At 40.5% G+C, this 21,402-nt stretch overlaps 1 protein-coding gene across 13 annotated transcripts in view; it reads right to left on the minus strand.

Annotated features, from left to right (window-relative positions):
* Window positions 1-21,402, minus strand: part of NAV3 (neuron navigator 3) — a 789,636-nt gene that overhangs the window by 371,416 nt on the left and 396,818 nt on the right. For 7 of the 13 annotated variants that reach the window (XM_040343951.1, XM_040343950.1, XM_040343948.1 and 4 more), the window contains exon 1: window positions 20,290-20,979. The exons of 1 other annotated variant lie outside the window; for it this stretch is intronic. In XM_040343951.1, coding sequence (XP_040199885.1) covers window positions 20,290-20,532 — 243 coding nt within the window. In that variant the 5' untranslated portion in view covers window positions 20,533-20,979. Of the gene's footprint in view, window positions 1-20,289; window positions 20,980-21,402 lie in introns of those variants that run through there. 5 more of the 13 variants (XM_040343946.1, XM_040343952.1, XM_040343944.1 and 2 more) reach the window with 1 other exon arrangement.

Consider the following 21,402-nt stretch of genomic DNA (forward strand, 5'->3'; position numbering starts at 1 on the left):
TTTTGCAGCGATCAACTCACTATAACAAATGGCTCTCTACCAGGGGTCAAGTCCTGGGGAAAAAAGTGTGGGAACTCCCACCCAAGATCCACTCCCCCACCAAAAAAAATAAAATGATACGCTCATATGCATAATTACTAAACTGCATGTTTGTTTGTTTTTCGATCCACTGTACCTTAGTAATGCTTTGTTACTGTCCGCTTCCTGTATATGGATTCATCGGGTAGCGGGATTTAGAAAGAACTAGCTTCTTTCTAAATCCGGCGATAACTCGCGGCAGACCTCCGCAATGTCTCCTGGGAACAATGACAAAAGCTCCCAGGAGACATTGCGGCATCAAGGAAGTGACGGAATACCTGCACACTACCTGATGAATCCATATACAGAAAGCGGCCAGTAACAAAGGATTACTAAGGTTCGCGTGTCCCTGACAGTGACTCAGGCTGGGCATTGCCGCTTAGTGAAGAATTGGCTCGGGTGGCTCGGCTGCTCTAGTCCTGCAAAGGGAACTGCGTTCCTGCTGTGAAAAAAGTGCAGGAACTCCGTTCCCACGCGTTCCCGCAGGACTTGAGCCCTGCTCTCTACTCACTAAACTTTTCTAACATGCTGTCCCCTTGCATGCACCCCATATAAGGAAACACCTATACTTCTTTATATTAATCTTTCCAATACATTGTTTTTGGTAAATAACAAATGTTTCTTTTTCTTTATTACAATACTCTGCTGAGTCATCCCACCCTGTGTTCCTTTGGCTCTACCCCTTCTCTCTACAACTTTTCTCTACCACATTTTAAGTCCCAGTACTCAATCCCATCATTTTCTAAAGCAAAGTTGCTTTTAACACCCTTGTCAGACCATACTATACTATACTATACTAGGGGCGTGTACCACCCTCTCTAAACCTCTCACTAGACCAAATTAGCGCCTCAATGAATTCTTACTTCCGTCAAAAGATTCCTCAATGAACATACAAACACGGAGCTGCTACTAGCCAAATAATTGAAATTGCTACTCTCCCACTAAAATGTTATCAAACTTTGTACCGTCACTGTCAGAACTGCTAGTCCTTCTGAGATGTTTCACAAATTCTATAAACATCACCTATCAATTTATGTCAAGTCTTTGTAAGCAGACACCCTCTTCAATGATCTCAAACACCATGAAGTACCAAAATTTGTCCGCAATAAATTAGATATAAATGAACAAGAGGTTCTCCTAGCTATCAAATCCCGTAAACCAAAGTTTATGTAAAAACTTAGAAAAAAATCAGTACAAGGTATTGTTCTTACATTTAATCTGAACCATCCCTTGTGCTGGTGCCAGCTGTCATACTTGAATTTTTCTATGTGCTCTATGAAAAGAGAAAGGGGACCTTTCCCTTAGCTGCCCATCCTCCATTCATAATTAGCTTTTCATTCATGGAAGCTATAGTACAGCTTCTATGAACATAGGAGGGAGTAGAAAGGGCAGGCATAATCGGCACTCTTGATAAGTGCATGTGGAAGATCCCCTGGCTCTATCAACCCCCCGCAGCTTTGTAGGATTATTGCTGCAGGGTATGGGGGGGGGGGTACAGAGGATACAAGCTATGACAACCCAGAGGACACTTCAGATTAAAAGTTTAACATCACATGTAATGGATTTAAAAAAACAAAAAAAGGTTTTACCTAAACATAGACTTTAGCAATAAATCCTCAGGCCCTGATGGCTTTTCCAATCTCTATTACAAGGAAATACATCAGTATCTTAACCTAATTCAGATGTCAATATTCTGAGTAAAACCTTGGCCAGCAGAACCAATTATTTTCTTTGCACCCTAATAAGGATCAAGAGGGATTCGCACCCAGCTGTCAGACAGGTTACAATGTTCGCAAAATAGTACACTAGTACACCTAATTCATATTATATATCAGCGCTCCTCTATCCCAAGTCTTCCCTCAATTGTTGTACATAAAGCACTTGATACCATTTCAATTAAGTATTTCTAGTACATTCTAACATGGGCAGTTTCCTTATACAACAGTTTCTACCAAGGTAACCTATGCAGGATACTTCTACATTGAACAAGGGGCCAGGCGAGGATGACCCCTACCAACTTATACCCTGAAATCCATTCAAAATAGCATGAGTTTTATCCGGAACCATTACCACTCATGGGTATCATGGAAAATCCTGTTTATCCACACAAGGCAGTCTAATGGTCCCAGATCTTATCACCTTACATAACATAATTTGTGGTCACACCCTTCTGGGTACTCCATACATACTATTCCTTGGAGCTCTGGTAATCTCAGGCCTGCCCACCTAAACCCTACTCTGCAACATGCTCTAAAAATGTGGGATTCAGTTGAATATTTTTGCACACCTTCCTCTTACTATTCTTACAGGCAAGAGTAGTGGGGGCTAATGGCCTGCCCATGGCTATTCTAAACCCGGCTCTGACTCTATATGTAACTCCAAAGTCAATCCTGGGAAGATATATTGTCTAAGCATCAACCATCTTATAGACAAATTTGTAGATATATCCAAATCCACCACTGGATACTAACCTTGATCTCAGGTCATACATCAACCTCCTAACATATGTACTTTAAACATTTTTGTTACAGTAACCCCTAGTCCTCCAAACATATTTTGGCAATATTCTATATTCTCAAATAAAACCACTCTACTACAGTTCATAACCACTTGATCAAATGGCACCAGGATCTACAGGATACCAAGCAATAGGAGGCCTGGTCCTGGATTTGGTCCAACATCTCTAAATATCCCTTCCAGGATAACCCACCTTTATACCACATATTACAATATATTCTTCATAGATCAAAGTACAGAGGGGGGTAGTCATTATTATTATACAGAATTTATATAGCACCAACTGTTTACGCAGCACTTTACAATATAAAAGAGAGACAGTACAGTTACAATATAATGAAATACAAGAGGATTAAGAGGGTCCTGCTCAGAATAGCTTACAATCTAATAGTTCATGCATATAAGATGGCCCTGCTCCTTTGTAGAAAGATTATGGACCAAAAAATACAAACTGTTCTTTAAGCTTTTTCACACACAAATCTAAAGAGATCCCTGGCATGCATTTCTGCGTATTAAACTAGATAGATTCCAGTGGAAACTGGTGGAATTCATACAACCAAACTGCTGGCCTTTGTGATAAAAAAACAGACTATCCCTTATAAAGAAATGCGAGTAAAGACTTTACCAATTTCTAGTAAATTAACAACTCCCTACATCCTCACAGACACTTACGACAACTTTTTAGGAGGGCGAATGCCCAGGCTCATCAGTAACCGTTCTACCTTAAATCACACAACTTTAACTGTGGCATTACCTTCCTTACCCTTCCCTTATTTCCTCCCCCTCTTCTTCTTGTGTCATCCTTCCCTTCTACTTCTACACCTACCTACAATCTTTCTCTTCTTTGTTCTTCTAGTTACCAATTTTCTCCTCTTTCTCTCCAGCACCTGGACAATGTAGGACAACCTACACAGCACTCAGCACCCACACAGTCATCTTATGTACGCTGAGACTTTCTATACCCATTTCAACACTATAGCATATACTGTAAGCTGTATACCACTATAGTGTTGTTCTTGTCCTATCTTGCAGTGAATAGACCTAAAGCCGGGTACATACTAACAGTTTTATTTGGTGCAACCCAGCGGGTTACATGAAAAAAAAAAACTGACAGCTCTGGTCGGTGCCACTGTACTAACCCTCCGACATTGGTACAGCGATCCCCCCCCCCCCCGTCAGAACACTCCGATATGCGATCTCCGCCATTGGCTGAGAGCACTAATTGGGAGTTGGTCGGTTGCTGGTTTTCCAGCATGCTCGTCTGACAGAAGCCAGCCAGAAAGACATACACATGGGCTGGGTGTGTACACGGCTTTAGTGTGGACAGGTTATGATTGTCACTGATTGTGACAGGCTTGTGAATCAGCAGTGACAATGATAGTCACACCCCCTGCAACATCATCTTATCCCAAGGTAGTACAAGCAGGCACAGCCCATATGTGGATTTTTTTTTATGGAAAATAATAGATTTATTTAAAAAATGGTTGGTACTAGATTTCAAAGGAAAAATTGGCAGATCTCTGTTCCTGGCTAGAATGGCACTCTTCTTTAAAACACATGCAGAAAATGTGAGAGATGCTCACTACATGATTCTTGTGTAAAGTACAAGGAATGCAGGAAAGTTGCAGAAAGACAAATGTAACACTGGGACAATGAAAACAGAGTGCCATGGCAAGCTGATGCCCAGGTAATAGCAACCAAACTGCAACTAAAACACACTTTCCCCTTTCCCAGTCTCTCTTCAACCTTCCTGTCCCTTTTAGTGGGGCTGAGCTGTAATCAGCTATCAGTCCCCTTAAAAAAGCTATCAAAGCTCCTGTCCCAGAGGCTCTGGTGAATTCTTCTAATCCGTTTATTCCTTTTATCAGCTACAATCACACAATTTCCTCAGAAGTGTCTTGCATCATTTGCTGCGATTTCATAGCTGACTGCTCCGTACAGGAAATCTGAGTAAATGTGTTACTTTATATAGTACACTTTAAAGGTCTGGATACGTGGTCAGTACATACCTATTTGTCTTTTATTTTTCAGAAAGTACACAATTTCTAACAAGTTTCCTAAACATGGTTTTAAAATTTGGATGGCTTTAACTGGCATCCATTTTCTGGCTGTGAAACAGATGCACGAGTCCAGTTGGATTTCTACATGTATGGCACAAGTCGCTAGAAGGAAGAGTAAGGGGATATGTTGGCATGTTTACACTTTTGTCTTTCCAGTTTCAGCATGGCTTTCACCACCTCTAGCTGAAACTGCAATTTATCAGCCGTCGTAAATCTATGTTACCATTTCTATCCGTCTGCAATGTTTGCTCATAATTGTAAAGAAATGTAAATATGAGGGTCAGAAATACCTAAGAGATCAGTACATTTCAAATGCATTCTTTAAACAACATATTGTCCTGACAAGAATCGGCTTGAAAATGAGCATTTCTGGAAAGAAAGATCAAACCAAGAAATTCATTACAGACCATGCTTATTCTAACCTGACAACTAAGCAATCACACGCTCTGCAGTTATTTCAGCAATAAACACGCTGTATCAATATTTCAGTGTAAAAACTGTTAACTTTTAAATTATATACAAACATATTATTGAGCAGTAGGCATAGTCCACCTATTGGAAAAAAATAATAAACACACCCATATTAATACAATATAAAAAGAGCATTTATTACATTATTATAATTATTGGATCCTGCATAAGCATGCAGTTGGGCGCTTGCAGAGTGTTCCCATTTACTTGACTGGGATGCGATTGCAGGGCGGTAGCGACAGGGGGTATTATTCCTGTCGCAGCATGTGTACATCTTTGGCTGCTGCCTCTGCATCTAAAGGGGGTAAGGATTAGGGGCAGTAAGTAGGGTTTTACCACCTCCAAACCTCACATAGGAATGAACCTTAAAGCCCTGTACACACGATCGGTTCGTCTGATGAAAACGGACCGATTTCATCGGATGAACCGATCGTGTGTGGGCCCCATCGGTTTTTTATCCATCGGTGAAAAAAAATAGAACCCGGTTTTACATTTTTCTTTAGGTTAAAAAACCATAACGATCGTCTGTGGGGAAATCCATCGGTCAAAAAAACATGCATGCTCAGAATCAAGTCAACGCATGCTTGGAAGCATTGAACTTCATTTTTCTCAGCACGTCGTAGTGTTTTACGTCACTGCGTTGGACACGATCGGATTTTTAACCGATAGTGTGTAGGCAAGACTGATGAAAGTCAGCTTCATCGGATATTCGATGGAAAAATCCATCGGATTAGACTCCATCAGATATCCAATCGTGTGTACAGGGCTTAAGAGTGCCATTGCTGAATGCAATTAAAGGCTTATTCACATGTGCAGAAGTCACTGCTGCTCCTCTGAAAAGCCTGATTTAGCCTAGGTTCACATTTGAGCGATTTTGTGGCGCTGCACTGATTCCTAAAAGTAGTTTCTGTGCTAATTTTGGCAACTTTGCATCCGATTACAAAAAACATCTGTGCCGAAACAGTGCAGCTGAACTCACAAGACTTCAATCCCGCAGCATAGTGATTCAGGGCTTAAACATAAAAATGCAATGCACACGATTACAACGCAGTAGTGTGGCAATAATACATTAAAATCAGGCACTGAGAAGGCAACACTGTGCACGGTGATCTTGGACTTCTCCCATGTTGTTCAGGCTAATCGGCTCTACTGTAAGGTTGCCTGCTGTAGACAAAAGTAAAAACAAATATCTATTCTTGTACAGCTTTAAAAAAAATGTAGCTGCAAATACAATCTGTCACCAAATCTGCAAACACAACATAATGACTGATATCCCACGCCTAGAGACACAGGATGAAACTATATTATTTTGTAACTTGGACACTTCTGTTAAAGTATAAATAAATGCTTTCACGTATGAAACTCAAAACTGTCAATGGGCTATTGTTTTCAAAGATATTTCCTCAGATTCACATCCTGACTGGCCGGTCAAGTGAGGAATGCTGTTATTTTTCAGGACAATTGTTGTACTGTGATACCTGCACATACAGTTTGAATGTATCATCAACAGTGTTCCTCAATGCTCTACTGTAAAAACACATAGATTCTGATCTATGTAAACATACAGCACTGCTCTGTCTCACATCAATCGTAAAACAATAACCGCACATAGCTGTGCCAGGGCTGTGAATGGAAAACTTCACAATATGAATATAATTTTTCTTCTTTGACCTTCAACAGATCTTAGCTTAATTTCTATATTCTGTGTTACAGAGCCATGAAAATCATGCACATGTGGTCTCTAAGTGGTGAGTGAATACAAGAGAAGTTATAAACTGTAACCAGTTCTTATGGTCGCCAAATAGTATTAGGCTGCTCTCTCTGTTACTGGCATATAATATATATATATATATATATATTTATTTTTTATAGCCATCAGCATAAAAAATAAGCTCATCTTACTAAGTACTGACTGAACAATGTGCTTTGCCATAGTCTTTAAACAGTATATGTGTGTTGAAATTGCACAACTCATAAATTCTTGGCAGTGCCATTATGTATGACCTTATGGGTGTGTGCATTAGAATGGCACGTCCAAGTGAGTGATCACCAAGTTGGAAACAACCTCAGCCCACACAAACAACTAACATAGACCATGGCCGGGGGCTGTGGTCAGACCCTAGAGTGCTGGTGATACATTGGAGTTATTACAAATCAAAAGGTACCACCTTCTTTAGAGAGAAATCTTTATGTACTAGTACAGCTGTTATCGTTCCTCCACACAATCATTTTAAATACTTGCTTGAAAAAAATACTATAAGCCTGTATTATAAGGCATATAAAAGAAATATAGTTTGAGTAAGCAGAACAGTACACCATAAAAGGTTATTGCAGATCAGAATCCTTATACCAAAAAGATTAACAGTACATTTTTGAAAGTTGTATGATCAGCTTGAAGTGGCTGTAAACCTGTAAAATTTACAAAGCATATTTTTCGATAATATGTATTTGCCTTGGTCTACATCACTTATTGTGGTTAGTATCGGCTTCCTCCTTCCTCTGCTATCAGTCACTTCTGACAGTGAATCCGGACACCAGGTAATCCCAGGAGATGGCCCCACCATTCTCCAGCACACAGTAGATGACTGAGTCTCAAATGTTTTTTTTTTCCCAGTGAGACTGTAAGGATGTGTGTGTCCTTTCTGTCCACTCAGATCTCAAATTACACTCAGCTCTGTGTTGTGCAGTGTGTGACATCAGAGCCCCACTCCCCACCTCCTGGAGTTAAGAAATGGTGTAAAAACATTGTACTATGAATGGCTCTGGAGAGGAGAGTGCTGCAGATAAACAGGTAGAACATACGCAGGACAATTTATTTAATTTCTGTGTATCACCTGAGGCTAGTCACTTTCCTGGGCATATGTAAGGGTTTATTATCCCTTTAACCTGCCTAGCGGTATTCCCGAGTGTGGCTCGGGGTGAGATTTTTGTGCTACGATCGGTAACTTCGAGCCACACTCGGGTTTGCCTCACAGGAAGAAGTGACTTACCGTTTCCCTGGGATCCAGCGATGAATTTCCGCAGTGCACGGCGGCCAGATGTTCCGCCGATGCATAACTTTTGGATGGGTAACAACTATGCATGAGGTTCAGGACAACTCTAGATTGGAAGTGTATCCAGCCTGTCCCAGGTTTGTGGACCCACCAAACTAATGCGGCAATTAGTAATAATAATGCACTGCAAGAGTTTGTCAACTGGATTGGAAGGGCCAATAATAGGGGCTTCTTAGTGAGTGAATTGCTGCTGGTTTGCGCGCACCCACCCCCCACCCCAAACAAATACATCACCAGCCACCACTGGTACTGGCGTACTTCTGTAATTACCTCCAATTTTCTAAGTTGAGCACGAACCAGGAGTAATTATTTAAGAATTTGTCATTGACATAGCAACAGGTTCTTAAAGTGACAGTAGTAAGGCCACGTACACACGATCAGTCCATCCGATGAGAACGGTCCAAAGGACCGTTGTCATCGGTTAACCGATGAAGCTGACTGATGGTCTGATGTGCCTACACACCATAGGATAAATAACCGATCGTGTCAGAACACGGCGACGTAAAACACAACAACGTGCTGAAAAAAACGAAGTTCAATGCTTCCAAGCATTCGTCGACTTGATTCTGATCATGCGCGGGTTTTTAACCGATGGTTTTGACCTATCGGTTAGGCGTCCATCGGTTCAATTTTAAAGCAAGTTCACATTTTTTGGACCGAAGGTTAACTGACCGATGGGGCCCACACACGATCGGTTTGGACCGATGAAAACGGTCCTTCAGTCTGTTTTCATCGGTTTTGACCGATCGCGTGTACGCGGTCTAAGAACTACCTGCATTTTCTGCATGTATAATAAATGTTATAGACACTGGTGCAAATGCTTTCCTTAATCAGGCACAGGTAGTTCTTACTTCTACTGCCAGAAAACGGTTGTTGGGCCGTTTTGAATTTCCTTGATTGAATTTTTACAAGCTGTTAGCATCTGCTTTTATCAACCCTGGTATAGTCTTTTGCTGAATAATAACAATCAGTGCTGCACTGAGAATATAATTATTATGAAGACTTTGGGCTTTATCCCAAACTTCTTCTGTGCTCTTCTTATACTCCAGACAGGTTTTGCAATAGCCTGTTGGACTGATGTGTGGGAAATCTGGATTATGAGCAGTGTAGAGGGAATCCTCAGTCACTGAGGGTGTGGAATAAAAGATAACGTGACTCACACAACGTCTGGCCAAACTTTCACTAGTATCTTGGGTGGACAAAATGAGACAAGCTCTTTCAAATCACTTTGTAGTCACATTTTAAGCTGTTGATTATTTTTAAACGCATCTTCTTTGTAATGTCATTGTAGTTAATCCAATTATAGCACGGCATCATAGTATTAAACACAACAATATGTCATCTAAACAAAGCAAATACTAACAAAACAGGAAAATATAATCAAAATCCGAACATCAAAGGTATTTATGTAATAATTTTGTAGGACAATGTGCATGGAACTGTGACATTTGCAGTCCCTCAACAGCTTGAATTGGTTATCAGGCACCATTTATATTGGGCGATTCCGAATCACGATTTGGAATCGCAGACAAACGCTGCAATTCTTCCCATGATTCCAAATTGTGGCAAATTGCATGACGTGGGTTTAGTGCAATCATTCTTGCCAGCAATCATTTAAAAATCGCACTAAGCTCTTTTGGGTGAAAAACGCACAATCACTTCAATGGGCTGCTCTATGCGCAACACTCAGAAATGCATGTAAACAGCTCTTTGAAAATCCCAAGCGGTAATGCTTCTTCCCGCAATGCAAAATCTAAATGGGGCAAAGCCACACTCGTGTTGTGTCATAATATTTTGAACAAAATGATAGCAAACAGATAGGATTGATTATAATAGCAGTTCAAGTGCAGAAATTAATTCTAAAGTGACGGGTTTAAAGGCAAACCTGTATTGTGACCTTGTGACAAGATATGCCATTGAGACATACCATCAATTGGCATATTTAATATTGTAATGTCTTCTAGACTGAGGCCCAGATTCATGTAGGGAGCACGTATTTGTGGGCGGGCGCAACGTATCCTATTTACGCTACGCCTCTGCAACTTTGACAGGCAAGTGCAGTATTCACAAAGCAAAGTTGCGGCGGCGTAGCGTAAATAGGCCGGCGTAAGCCCGCCTAACTCAAATATGGAACATGTGGCAGTGTTTTATGTTAATCTACTGTGACCCCACGTAAATGACGCTTTTTACGAATGGCGCATGCGCCGTCCGTGAAAGTATCCCAGTGCGCATGCTCCAAATTAACCTGCAAAAAGCCAATGCTTTTGACGTGAACGTAAATGACGTACAACCCTATTAGCGAACGACTTACGCAAACGACGTAATCGACGGAATATTCAACGCTGTTCCGACGTCCATACCCAACATTGGTACGCCTCATCTACGCCTCATAGAGCAGGGGTAACTTTACCCTGGAAAAAGCCTAACGTAAATGGCGTATCTGTACTGTGTCGGCCGGGCGTACGTTCGGTAATAGGCGTATCTAGCTGATTTACATATTATAGGCGTAAATCAGCGTACACGCCCCTAGCGACCAGCGTAAATATGCAGTTAAGATACGATGGCGTAGGAGACTTACGCTGGTCGTATCTTAGAGAAATTTTGGCGTATCTGATTCTTTGAATCAGGCGCCAAGATACGACGCCTCAGACTCAGAGATACGATGGCGTATCTGGAGATACGCCGTCGTATCTCCTACGTGAATCTGGGCCTGAAATTCATATATATTCATATGTTGGAACTCCTTGTATAGGAACCCAGACTTCAATCCCATTGAAATGTTCTGGTGTGATGTAAAGTGTTTCAGATGGATGAGGTTCAAGAATAAAAAAAAAACTATTTTAATGTATTGCTGTCTAAGTGACTCTGCCCTGAGTCAGCAAAGGAGCCCTTGTTCCATCCCCTCTGCTTTACAAATAGGATGAGGTTTTTCATTGGCCATATATCACTTTCACTAAATTCTGTTGTAAGCTAACTGATGACCATGCCATGTCAGTTTGAGGCTAAGCATGTAGCCCAACAAGCAATTACCTCGACCAAAATACACTACATACATTGAAAATACATTACAATAAGATATGGTAGCAATTTAGTTTGGAAATACACAAGAAAAAATTTGGTCTTCATTAACCCATAGTCTGCTCATAAAGATTGTTCATATAGCTAGCACAAGTACACCTTAAAGTGCATTTCCACTTTTGCAGTCAAAATTGAGGAAGCCCTACTATATGTTTAAGCGTCCCCATTCATACAGCATATCTAAAAATAATTGTCAAAATATATAATTACCTTTCTGGGTGTTTTGGAGCAGAGCGGCAGATTTGAAATGAGAGGAAACCCAGCTTGTCCCAATGAGAAAGAGGGGCAAGGACAAGTTTCCCCTTATCAAATCACAATGATGGCTTGATCACACCAAATGAATGCATATACAGTAAAAAGCTAATTATTTCGAATTTAAACCAATGCAATGCACTTAAAGTGGAGATGCACCCTAAAAAACAAAAAATACACCAAAATCCTGAAAAAAAAAAAAAAAAAACAGAAACATTTTTTTTTTACTTACCAGAAATTATGGTTGCTATGCTGACCTTCCTAATTTGCCTCTTCCTAGTCCGCGGTAGGTCTTCTTCCTCATGTTGTCTTCTGGGGAATGGGGCGCGCTGCCTTTTGGGAACTGTTTGTATCCCAGAAAGCAGCCACCCATTCACAAAGCGCCGCGAGCCTTGCGCATGCGCAGTAGGAAACAGGCAGTGAAGCCACAAGGCTCCACGGCCTGTTTCCCTTAGTGAGGATGGTGGTTCTGGGAGCTGCCAGAATCAAGGGATTGGCCTTGGGGGGGGGGCAACATTGCAGGCGCCTAGGACAGGTAAGTGTCCTTATTAAAATTCAGCAGATACAGTGTTTGTAGCTGCTGACTTAATATAAATCGTGGGTGGAACCCCGCTTTAAAGTGTTACTAAACCTAAAAATGTTTTTTTACATGAATGCATTGTTTACATCAAGGTAAAACAAGTTTTCAATTTCCCTCCCCCTGTGTGAATAGGAAGAGAGGGGAGAAGGAATTTACTGTATTTGTAAATACAGTATAGTGAGAGAGAGAGAGAGAGACTTGTCCACATACAAGAGCTAAATTGCTGCAATACTGTATTTAATCCAGGCCAGAAGCAGAGACTATTAGGGAATTGTACCCGTTTAACTGTAGTAGCTATCCATAAATTATTGGCCTGAATCCTAGAGACAGACACTTAAGTCTCTGTCCTAATGTTGTTCTCTCACATGCACAGTGCCTGATAGCAAAGTATGTGCTACTCTAGGTGTGTAGTGGTACCTTCTAGTATATTAATAGGTAAACCTGCTTTTTGCAATAGAGTTTATATGCAGCTCCTATTATTTTAGTTAACCCCTGTCTCTTCTGGTCTGGAGTTCTATAGCTAGGTTTAGCTCAGGACTCAATAACTAGCATAGGCTAAAGCCAAGTTAGGCATCGGGTGGGCACTTCCGATAGAGATTCAGTTGCATGTCAGATGAAAAACTACTAGAGAGGGGCTAAAGCGCAGAGTAGATAGACTGACTCTGAGTTTCCAGTGCCACACTACAGCTTCTGCCAGTGAGAAGCTTGGTTGCAGGCTGGTTGGGAAACAGTTGGAGGATCTCCCCATTACCACTGATCTTGTCTTCGGGTTTGTAACACAAAGACGAACGCCACATAATGATCACCCTCAAGCATTCATTCGAAGGTATTTTATTAATCACTATATACAGTATATCTGAATATATTTGCACAATTCCACCATCACTCTTGTTGTTTGCCCTGCAAACTTTATTATCAATAAACACTTAGTAAAGATTCTGGTTTTCTTATTTACCTACAAGTTTAGAGCAATATCCTGTTTGGGGCGGGGCAATTTCTCATAACACCCACCTCCCAAAAGAGGGCTACACATTAATGCAATAAAAAGAAGGGGTTTGGTGTGAATGGGCACTAAAAATGCCAAGCCTATTGACCTTTAACTTTTGTTAGGAGAAACAATGTTTAAATATAGCGCACAACTGATAATGAGATCTGGCAGTACAGACATGGTTAATCATTTCAAAGCCCTCTACATAGCAGTGAAAAACTTCAGCTCTGGAATTTCCCCAAAAGAGCAAGAAAAAGGTTAGTTGTGAGATTTTAAGTTATAGTATATGAATGAGAACATGTAACAAATATATAGAAGGTGTTATCCCGATTTGTATTCAAAAGTGGAAATATACTTTATTAGAGCCAACACCAGGATGCCACTGACCTTTACATTCTGACAAAACAACTCTCACAAAAGGGAACTGGTTAACATCTAAATATATTTCCAGGGGAAATCTGTTGTGGCCATTCTCATCAAATGCATTGTACAAAGGCAGCATAATCAATTGCATTATACAACATTTTCCTCTGTGCATGCTACATTTACTTTGAAGGAATTTTCAAATACAGAAGATCAAGCATGCTGTTTTACGCTGTTTTCCAACTGATCATTTGAGGTTTCCTGAGGCCCATCAAACCTCTGCAGCCTGTATTTTTACAAGCATAATGTGGGCATTTAAACACTCCGTTTCTTAAAGGGCTATATTAATTCTGTTGCCTGCCTTCGCACAAAAGTAATTAAAGGATAAATATACTTTACAAAAAATAAATAAAAAAATTTGGAGGTAAAAAAAAGAATGTGCATTTTTCTTTCTTAAGATGCTGTAATACATTGCACCTGCAGACTGTCCGTACAGCTGTCTGTCCGTACCTCCCATACGAGCAGACAGTTATCGAAGTCCAAGAAGTTCAATGAACTACGAGAGCGCTCACCAGTGCCCTCCCAGTTTATTGAGAATCACAAGCCATCTGCCGCAGTTGAAGACGGTACTTGTAGTTTATTCATTCACAGGTCTGTGTGAATGAATGATGCAGCTGTGTGAATGGAGCCCTGCACAGCTGTGCTGTTTTTGAATTGTGACAGCTGCTGCGGGGAGAGGATCCCATCCCCACTGTCACAATGGGGGGTTGGGCTGCTGCTTTAGTAGCATGCTACATGTTACACCCTGAATATGGACGTAACATTTCACATGTTACTAAAGGTGAACTTATCCTTTAAACTAAAATAAGTAGGCTATGCAGGATTGTCAGTGGAAGCCAAGTCTTTGTGGCTCCAAATACTTGTAACGGTAATTTATGACTGCCTCTTTGCAAACAAACCTCTAACCAGAATTTACAATGTTGTGTCACCGTACATGAACTGTGCTCTGCATCCCACAAAGCATTAGAATTATTTCAAAAGATAAGGAGGCACTCACGGGACTTGAAAGGTGAATGCGGTGATGACGTTTTTTAATTAGGTACAAAGTTATACAGCTGTGCCTCTTGTCGCCAAACACAGTTCACTTTTCCAAATGACAAAGAGGTGCTTAAAATTTTAGCAGGAAAAAAAATATTTGATTTACAGGTGGCTTCTGGGTCAGAAACATGAACAGCATCCTCCTATTCCCAGCTTAAAGGGTCACTAAAGGAAAAAAAAATGTTTGCCTAAAATGAATGTCTGCAAGGTAGACAGACAGAATAGTGTAATGATTCTGTTAAAAAACAAGTAAATACCAATTAAATTCCTTCATCTATATCACCTCCGGCGTTCTAGTTTCTGTTCTCTCATTCACTTCCTGGTTTGCGGCACTCCTTCATGTAAGAACTACATTTCCCAGTATGAATTGCGGCACGCCTAGTAATTCACACCTCCTTGAAGTCTCTAACACGTAGAGAGCGTCCTGCCACACAGATGTAGTTCCCAGGAGGGGGTGAGCACGTTACTGACCACCGCAGTAAACCCCCCCATCACGGTGGTCAGTAACAATCAGACAAGCAGGAAGTGAACAGAACAGAGAAGAAATAGAGCAACTTCTGAGCAAAAACGAACAATGAGGGAGTGAAAAGAGGAATGTCTGCAGGTAAAGGATGCTTATTATGAAAAAAATTGTTTTCCTTTACAACCCCTTTAAGTTGTCACCTAATATTAAGAGAAACATTCTACTGTACAGCCAACGATTAAACAAGTTCTGCCAAAGAGTGGAAATTGCTATAAATGTTTGATAATGGCTTTTACATTTGGATAACTATGATTTGGGTTTGGCAGCCATCAAAATGAAATTCAGGCACATTTAAAAGTACACAAATTAACTCAGAGGAGGAAAAAGCAGAGTGAAGTGAAACTCTTCTGGGAAGGAGATGAGTTCATTAGTGTTCTGCTTCTCATTTCACTGTCCAAGCTTGGGGAGGACAGGTGACCTGTAAAAATAACACCTGCAAACTGACCTGAAACAGCCGCTGCTGTCTTTCCAGTGTTCAATATTGAGTTGGCCCACCCTTTGCAGCTATAACAGCTTCAACTCTTCTGGGAAGGCTGTCCACAAAGTTTAGGAGTGTGTCTATGGTAATGTTTGACCATTCTACCAGAAGTGCATTTGGGAGGTCAGGCACCGATGTGGACGAGAAGGCATGGCTCTCAGTCTCTGCTCTAATTCATCCCAATGGATGCGTGGACAGCCTTCATAGAAGAGTTGAAGCTGTTATAGCTGCAAACGGTGGACCAATTCTGTATTGAACCCTACGGACTAAGACTGGGATGCCATTAAAGTTGATGTGCATGCAAAGGCAGGTGTCCCAATACTTTTGGTAATATAGTGTATATGAATTTTATCTGTATATTTTGCTGCTTCCCTGGAGTTTAGCTCTAGAGCTCTTTCACATAGGCAGCCAGATTGTGATAAAAACAGGCAGTTGAGCAACGTTTTTATCATTCAGCTAAATTCTACCATTGCAGCTGGACAGAGATGTAATACACATGTCACAGCTACAGCAATTTTAATCCAGCTTGCAGATTTGGACAGGTGTCACCGCTTGTCAAGTGGGCTCCTTTAAGGTCAATGGGAGCATGCCACAATAGAAAGCCACAAAAACTTTCCAGAGATCCTAACCCTTCCTCACTCTGCTAAGCAAAGTGCTTTCATAGCCGTTTGTGTCCCTCTTAGAGAAATACTCCTTATTTCCTATTCCAGCGACACAACCAGATCAAAGGAAATTTCCTCAATGAAAAAATGGGAAGCAATAAAAGCTAGATGCGTTAAAACTGATCTCCAGGATGATGAAATATTATATACCGTATATACTCGAGTATAATCCGACTCGAATATAAGCCGAGGCACCTAATTTAAGCACATAAAACTGGGAAAACGTATTGACGAGTATAAGCCTAGGGTGGTAAATGCAGCAGCTACTGGTAAACAATGTCCATCTGCAGCCTCACTGTGCCCATCTGCAGCCTCACTGTGCCCATCTGCAGCCTCACTGTGCCCATCTGCAGCCTCACCTTGTTTACAGTCTCCTGCTGTGTCATGCAACTGTTCGGCGACCGTCCATTGTAACAAAACCCCGCCTCCTCCTCATCCGTGATAGACAGAGCACTGATTCCGTTTACCAGCATTGTATCAGTGTTCCGTCTATCACGGACGAGGAGAAGGCAGGGCTTTCTTACAATGGACGGCCGCAGACTGCAGTTAAGACTGCATGACACAGCGGGAGACTCGAGTATAAGGGGGGGCTTTTTCAGCATAAAAATGTACTGAAAAAGTCAGCTTATACTCGAGTATATACGGTAAGGACAAAAACCATAGGTATTCTTACTTGAATCTTAGTGTACAGTAATCTGCAGATCTGTGCAGTAACCCAGTGTGAACCTTTGCCTCTGTTTTAGAGCTTCCTCTAAATAAAGACCAATCACTGCTGCTGTCTCTCCTTGTGTAGGATGACTGGTCTTGTCTTCTCCCCCTCCTGTAGTATTCTACAAGCAGTCTTTTAGTGGGTGGGCCTCCTGGCCCCTCCCACAGATTTTTTCTCTGTCCAGGCTACGGACAGGACTGTGGTGATATCCCTGCTACTTTTACAAGGCAATATCTAAAAAAGTAGATGTATATTCTTTGCGGCTATTAAGAAATATATTTTATATAGTTTGTGTGCCCGGAGCTCATTTTTAAACCTTTTGTATTATGTAAAACTAATAAAAAAAATGGTGGTAAGAGTTTTAATTTAATGGTTTATTTCCATGAGCATAGGATTATGAAAACATGACTTCTTATATTTGCCTGGAATTCCATGTTACTTATATGTGTCACTGCAGTGTCTTGGTATTTGCCACCCACATAAAACACAAAAAATAAATCAAAATTTCCCCTTTAGGGGGAGATTCTGATTGGACCCCATGGTTTACGAACATGATTCCTTTCTCTCCGCATGTATAACAGCTTTCTTAGAAAAAGGCTATATGCGAGTGAACTGTATTAGCAACAGTTTTTTCCTGTATTGACACAGCAGGTGCAATGCAAATCCAAATCCAAAGCCCACTGGAAATACATTTCTGGACAGGGGACCATGTTGTGCTGCTCCAAACATTGGGGTTGATTTTCAAAAACTGGAGACTGCAAAATCTGATGCAGTTGGGCATGGTAGCCAATGAGCTTCCAACTCCAGCTTGTTCAATTAAGTCTTGGCAAAACAAAAAACTTGAAGCCGATTGGTTTCTATGCAGAGCTGCACCAGATTTTGCACACTTCAGTTTTAGTAAATCAACCCCAAAAGTCTTTAGTGGGCGTCTCTTTTTTTCATAAAATGTAGTTACCAAATGTCCCCCCATTTACAGTTTATCCTGCATTTCCCAAGTCACAAAGACTATCCCACCAGGCAGTAGATGGCACAGTTGTCACAGCAGGTTGCATGTCACAAAAACACAAACCGAGTATTACAGAAACCAAAGTTTGTCATTTCCATTTAGTGGCTACATGGTTGCACAGGTTGAAAAAAAAAAGACACAATTCTATCTAGTTCAACCAAAAGAATAAATATATTGTTAGATTGAAAGCTCCAGCGAGTAGGGCTCTCTTGTACCAAACTGTATTGTAATTGTAATGTCTGCCTTCATTTTGTAAAGTGCCGAGCAAACGGTTGACTTTATATAAATCCTGAAAAATAATAATAAATAGAAAGCATCCATATACATATTCCTAAACCCATTGGTATTGGTTGAAAGCAGTAACACAGATATGTATGCACCTGGTAACAAGATCAAAGACCTAATAATTGTATAAGTGTCAGTATCATAAGGGATCTAAGAATACATTTTTATGTTTTCTAATGCAATTTACACACAGTTGCCCCCCACTAGATATGTAGGACATGTTCATTATACAGGCGGTCCCCGGGTTACAAACAAGATAGGGACTGTAGGTTTGTTCTGAAGTTGAATTTGTTTGTAAGTGGAAACAGGTACATCTTTTAAGTGTAGCACCAGCTAAAAAAAAAATGTTTTATGATTTTTGGATAGCATAGAGAAGGATTATCACCCCTGTATCGTTTGTTTTGCTGTCTGTGCCCCTGTTCAGAAGATTTCTCCTCACTTTCTGACCCTGTGACAAGTGGATTTTGAAAATTTGGGTTGTCTTGGAAACAAGAATTGATGATAAGGCTTCAGTGGAGACAACTTTTGTTCCCATGATAACTGAGTTGTTTGTAAGTCGGATGTTTGTAACTCGCGGACCGCCTGTATATGTATTTTATAACCATTTTCAAGGTAACAGCTCATGTACATGCTGGACATTTATTTCAGGCAATGGAATCTGAACATTAGGAAATGCTCTCACCGTGCATGGGTATCAACGGAAAAAAGAATGAATGAAAGAACGTACTGCATATCAGTTAGCCCATAGTACCTTCAAAAGAATGAAAGACCATACAGCATACCAGTTAGCCCATAGCACCTTCAAAGGAATGAAAGAACATCCAGCATGCCAGTTAGTCCATAGTACCTTCAAAGGAATGAAAGAACGTACAGCATACCAGTTAGCTCATAGTGGCTTCAAAGGAATGAAAGAATGTATAGCATACCAGTTAGCTCATAGTGGCTTCAAAGGAATGAAAGAATGTATAGCATACCAGTTAGCCCATAGTACCTTCAGAGGAATGAAAGAACGTACAGCATACCAGTTAGCTCATAGTATCTTCAAAGGAATGAAAGAATGTATAGCATACCAGTTAGCCCATAGTACATTCAAAGGAATGAAAAAAAGGTACAGCATACTAATTAGCCCATAGTACCTTCAAAGGAATGAAAGCACTTGCGGCATATCAGTTAGCCAATAGTACTTTTAAAGGAATGAAAGAATGTACAGCATACTAATTAGCCCATAGTACCTTCAAAAGAATGAAAGACCATACAGCATACCAGTTAGCCCATAGTACCTTCAAATGAATGAAAGAACGTACAGAATACCAGTTAGCTCATAGTACCTTCAAAGGAATGAAAGAACGTACAGCATACCTGTTAGCTCATAGTACCTTCAAAGGAATGAAAGAATGTACAGCAATACCTGTTAGCTCATAGTACCTTCAAAAGAATGAAAGAAAGTACAGCATACCAGTTAGCCCATAGTACATTCAAAGAAATGAAAAAAAGGTACAGCATACTAATTAGTCCATAGTACCTTCAAAGGAATGAAAAAAAGGTACAGCATACTAATTAGTCCATAGTACCTTCAAAGGAATGAAAGTACTTGTGGCATATCAGTTAGCCAATAGTACTTTTAAAGGAATAAAAGAATGTATAGCATACCAGTTAGCCCATAGTACCTTCAAAGGAATGAAAGAATGTACAACATACCAGTTAGCACATGGTACTTTCAAAGGAATGAAAGCACTTGCAGCATACCAGTTAGCCAATAGTACTTTTAAAGGAATGAAAGAATGAATAGCATGCCAGTTAGGCCATAGTACCTTCAAAAGAATGAAACAAGGTACATCATACTAATAAGTCCATAGTACCTTCAAAGGAATAAAAGAACGTACAGCATACCAGTTAGCCAATAGTACTTTCAAAAGAAAGAAGGCACTTGCAGCATACCAGTTAGCCCATAGTACCTTCAAAAGGAATAAAAGCACTTGCAGTATACCAGTTAGCCAATAGTACTTTTAAAGGACCGAAAGAATGTACAGCATACCAGTTAGCCCATAGTACCTTCAAAGAAAAGGCAACATTTGAATATTAACTAACCTTTCTATCTTCTGTCTCCCTGATATTGCCATGAATATGTTTCTTCTCTTCAAAATCACAGGATGGTTTGAGCATGAATTGACAAGAAGTGAATGACTTCTCTGGATTTGTCATCTCCAAGGACCTTGACGGATACTGCTGTGCCATGGTCTTGCCCACATGTGGTATAGGTAGAGCAGTATGAATTGGCTTTGATCCCACAGCTGGCTGTCTTAACTTGGACGAAACCCCAAGCACAGACATACTTTTCTTAGAAGTGTTTCAGCTCTACAGACCCAATAAAAGCAAATTTGTAGAGCTTTCCAGTAGCACAGTCTTCACTCAGCTCATCACTTTTCTTTAGGTAGGACAAGTGAAAGTCTCTGCCATGTGTTTTCCTAGGATTAGAAATACACACACTTTCATTACGTGTCTAGGATTTTCTTCATCTTAAACGGTTTCCTGCACACACACACAGGCTCTCCGCAGCCAGTCACTTGCAGTGTAAGATTAAACACTCCTTTGGGGCGTGAGACGTTTGAAGGTAACGTTCACAAATCTTTGTGTGTCTGGGATTAAGCTTTATTCTCCACCTCTTTAGAGGTATTTCAAGTATGGGCTTTCCCAGAATGAAAGCTAAGAACAAACTAGGGAAAGGAAAAAAAGCATGAAATGACTTCTAACTGCAACTGTCAAAATAGCAAGACTCCAGCGCTCTCTGACTGCACTCACGGGGAGTCTGCATTCTTTCTCAGAAAAACACACTTCTCTATTACCAGATACAAAAAAAAAGAAGGAGAGAGGCAGGACATTATGAGTGGCCAAAACATGCAGCTGTTAAACACGCTTTTTCAGCCGGAAATATACTTTGCAAAACTGTTTGTTGTACTTTGTTGTTTCCTTCCACTTGTTAAAAAAAAAAAAAAAAACGAGTTTCGTCTCTCCTGGAAAGCCAAACTAGGGTCAGCCTATATAGGGTCAGCCAAAATAGGGTCAGCCTTTTACAACTGTTCCTTGGTTCTTGCTACTTGACCTGAAATAGGCATATAGGGACTGCAAATGCTTTTAAAAAGGCTGCAAAATTACTAACAACTTTATACATCATTAGAAGATTATTATAGGATTAGTAGTGTT

Source organism: Rana temporaria, chromosome 3, assembly GCF_905171775.1.
Source record: "Rana temporaria chromosome 3, aRanTem1.1, whole genome shotgun sequence".
NCBI classification, from domain to species: domain Eukaryota; kingdom Metazoa; phylum Chordata; class Amphibia; order Anura; family Ranidae; genus Rana; species Rana temporaria.